The sequence below is a fragment of the Eufriesea mexicana genome, unplaced genomic scaffold (genome assembly GCF_001483705.2).
Source record: "Eufriesea mexicana isolate 0111107269 unplaced genomic scaffold, ASM148370v2 scaffold1023, whole genome shotgun sequence".
NCBI classification, from domain to species: domain Eukaryota; kingdom Metazoa; phylum Arthropoda; class Insecta; order Hymenoptera; family Apidae; genus Eufriesea; species Eufriesea mexicana.
The window spans coordinates 40,794-45,048 of NW_016909136.1; the positions used below are offsets into that span (position 1 = coordinate 40,794).

At 29.3% G+C, this 4,255-nt stretch overlaps 1 protein-coding gene across 1 annotated transcript in view; it reads right to left on the reverse strand.

Moving 5' to 3' along the window:
- Positions 1-1,686, reverse strand: part of LOC108547366 (monocarboxylate transporter 12-like) — a 12,179-nt gene extending 10,493 nt beyond the window's left edge. Inside the window, exon 1 of the mRNA XM_017899860.1 lies at positions 1,522-1,686. Within this exon, the coding sequence (XP_017755349.1) occupies positions 1,522-1,602 (81 nt within the window). The 5' untranslated portion in view covers positions 1,603-1,686. The remainder of the gene's footprint in view (positions 1-1,521) is intronic.
- Between the last annotated feature and the right edge of the window lie 2,569 nt (positions 1,687-4,255).

The following is a 4,255-nucleotide window of genomic DNA, read 5'->3' on the forward strand; positions in this document are numbered from 1 at the left end:
ATATTGAAATATATAAAATAATAATAGAGGATAAATAAAAGCAACGAAGCTATCCAATATTATTTCTATATTTTTGTCTTTAATTAGTTAAAAATTTTTAATAAATATAATTCAAAATATAACTATTATAGTAATTTTAACACGATTGAATGCAGATTGGTCACATGAATTTTTGTTATTGACTGAAAGTTAATTATTTATATAAATTTTGTTATTGAAATCAACAGATAGAAGTATATTACATCACGAAATATACACATTTAGATATATGTCATATAATTGGTTTAGACTACAATAGACAGAGGAGATATAGGATCAGTGTCAACAATTTAATATAAAATGATAAGAGTGCGAACATTATTCATACTTTTGTGTCAGAAGTACTATTTCAAAAACATCAGAAATGAAATCAGGTACAACAAACAAAATGCTCCCTATACTGGCTTTATGCCTTTTGAGTGCAAACTTTTGAGATTTATAGGGCAAACCGGAGACAGTAGTAACACTTTAAATATTTAAAAACATACGATACATGTTGACACAAATTTTTGACATAAAATATAAAAGTTAAAACTCATCCATCTATAATATTATTAATATTTGTATAGATACGTGATAGACATTTCTGTAACGAGGAAAGAATATTTTCGACATTCTAAAGTTTCTCTAACAACTTCAAAATTGTAATATAATTATTCTACGCCGATGGTAATTAAATTATTCTTTCTCCTTTTGAATCTTTCTCTTTTTGACTTTTCTTCATTCATTATTCACTTACCTTTTCAGTATCTTACAATTGATACATCGGTTTCGTAGATTTTTTGAAAAATACCTTGATTTTACATTTTTGACATAATTTAAACACACATAATAACACAACTTCTATTCACGAAAAATAATTTTTCCTCCCATTCATAAAAAAATACACATATTTCGAAATAAAATGTAAAGAAAGTGAAAAAATAATTTTTAAGAAAAATATGTCAATTTTAATGGTTAATTTAAATTAACACTTTACACTCAAAATTATTTTTCAATTTAGTTACCAATAGTTCCTTACTATTTTAAATATTCTGTTCGAAATATATTTAACAGGACTGTTACTTATTTTAAAAAATTTTGTTTACTCATATTAAATATAGCTCTCAAACATTGTTGTATTTTCTTGTTCAGTAAATAAAGAATCGAAAAACGTTGAGTGTAACTCAACATAGGAGTTCCTGTGATAGAAACTAATGTCTAGTCACACTCGACAAAGGAGTGCAAAGGGTTAACCTTAATTTTTCACTAATAATCACATTAAATTTAATTTAATTTAATATTCCTCAAAAATCACATATTTTTCAAGTTGTCATTGGAGTTACCAGGACCTATAAAGCAGTATAAGATTAAGCGTTTCGTTACTGAAAATTTCCAACTGTAGTTCGAAAGTATAGTAAGTAGTTGCGATTTCGAATATTTTAACGAGTGCACTGTATCTTTCAAACAATTCCCACATAACAATTATTAATCAAACGTTACCGTGATTAGGCTGCTGCCCAGACAGACGAACCATCCCCAGCCGCCATCGACCGCTTTCTTCTTCACATTTCCGGTATCCATCGCGTTCAATTCGCACTATTTTCCATACGATTCACATATAATCGAGTTGAATGCGCGACGGAATTCGCGAGGAATTCGACGAGTGTCGCGCGGTACTTGCAGAAAAGTCGAGTTACTCGCGATCGTAGTTCGATTATTCCATATCTCGAGCTACAGTTTGGTCACCACCTCTTCATTCACTGTTTAACGAGCTGATACGCAATCCGGTACACCAGCCCTGTCCTTCCCTCACTTCTTGCCACGGTTAGGTGTATCGACGAGTCATCGGCGCGCTACGGAGAACCGATTCGTTCCTCGTTTGCCCCCTTTTGTTCTGTCTGTCAGTGGAAAAATACGCGTTACTTCCTTTTCTGGGAGTCTTAAAGCAAAGGTGTATTTTTATAACGAGCGTGCTGACGGTTGTCCGGAACTGGTGTCTCATTCGTTTCGAGGAATCGCGAAAATCGTCTCGCAGTGTCTCTTCGAGGTGGAAAATTCTTGCTGATATCCGGCTCCGAAGTTTTTATCGTTTCTATCGTTTTTCAGGATTTTTAGTTTATTTAAAACCGTGGTTTATTCAAGAAGCAATGCGTGGACGTCGAAGAAAATTTATAATATTGACAGGTGTATTTGTTATTCAGAGTGTGATGAAGTGACAGTGTAACAATGTCTTCGGTATTCTTTGGATAGCTTCGACGTGGTGTATATTTATTGAGGAAAGTTTAGAAATGAAATAGACATTTGTGAATTTTTTAATTGGGAACATTTTTAATCGAATTTTTTGAATTTCCGTTTGAAATTAAGGGAAGTTTCTTAATTAATATAATAATTCTTGATAAGTATTAAATGACGATCGAAATTAAGAATACATTTGTACATCGATAAACAATGTTTCTTTCAAACGTCTTGTATGAAGTCTAATTTTAATTTTAATCTACATATTTTAGAAAACAAAGGATATATAAAAATTCTCAAATTATTGCTTTGTTTTTCATTTTTGAAAGAGAAAGATGGAAGACTGTAAATAAAATTTGGTTTTTTAAGAGAAGGTTGTGGTAATGGTTAACATAGATTTTAATACATATGTGTAGATATAATAAAGGAGAGATGTCTGTAAGAAAGGGATGCGTGGGACAAGTATGCATGAATAAAAAAGTATAAAGTAAAAATTAAAGTATGAAAGTAGAAAGAACAAACCAGAAAATGAATAATAGTGAAAATATGTGTGAGAATGTGATTGCAAGAAATTAATTAGATTTATACTTAATATTTGTGTTCGATCATTTTTTCCTTTTTGTAATTAAATAAAGAATTGTTCTTATTGCTATTGATATTTCATCCATCACTAACAAAGGTTAGTATTATGCGATGATGTTGGCAGAAATGTTGATCAAAATTATTATTATCTTTGAAATATTTATGTAAATGTAAAAGTATGTGCGTTAAATGTAAAATACGAAGCTAACAGGATTGCCAATTTTTGCAGTTTGATTTAAGTTTAGGTTTTCGTACCTATGCTTGGAAAATTCTTGAAAACATAGATAGTGTGATATAAAAATGCAATTATTATTTCAAGAAATTATTTCGAGATTTATTGGAAAGTACATTTCATTTATTCATAATTCTAAGGAAATTAAATGCAATATAATATTTAAATTGGGTGAAACATGAGTATGAGTATGTAATGACTAGGTACTTGACTTTTTACGAAGATAATTATGAATATAATCTACTAATAATAGTTGTAAATAGTACGTCTATAAATTTATAATTATAGTATATTAATATTAGCTATAATTCATATAATGTATATATGCTTGTAAATCGTAATTTTATGAGAAATTTAATTTTCAGAATTTAATAAAATTTGTATCTTAATTTGTTATATTAATTTCGTACAGTACGAAACAAGTATGGAAGCATATGAAGCATATAAAAGCATATAATTTTGTGTAACCAAAATTCTTTTCATTACAATCATATTACGTGTATCATTGCAACTAACTAATTCTCTATTCGAGTAGCTATACAATTTATGATAATATAATACGTAATTATTTTCTTCTCGACGATAGTCTATAAAATATAGAAAATAAATATTTATTATCGTGTTTAAAGTTTTCTTCATACTTCTTCAAATGATTTATCATTCTCGTGAAATCACTTTCTGGTTATTTCATTTTTCATATAACACACACAGTTACGCTTCGAAGCTCTAGCTTCATAACTATACAGGATGTTTCGCAACATGCGATCATTAGAAGTGCTCATTATCTATTAAGAAGCAGTAAAAGAAGTTCACGTAAACTTGAATGTTGGTTGTTCTTATTTATAACGGATTTTTTATTTAATTTTAGTAAAATTATGCGAATAGAAAGGAAATAAAAAGTGAGATTAAGTTGCAAAATGCGAAATAACGCAGGAAAATGAACACGGAAAGCCTGTCAGTGAGAAGTTCTGCAGTAAAACGAAGGCGATGAAGGTGAATGGAAGTAGATAAGAAAAGTTCGGAAATGGTATAAAATTATAGAGTTTGTAAAGAAAGAAGAAAACCGAAAGACTGTGAAATATCAACAAAAGGACGAGAAGGAGAAGAAAGAAGAGAACAAATGGACATTTACAGAAATTATAGGAAACGAAAAATATTATGATAAATTGCTACATCGTATAAATA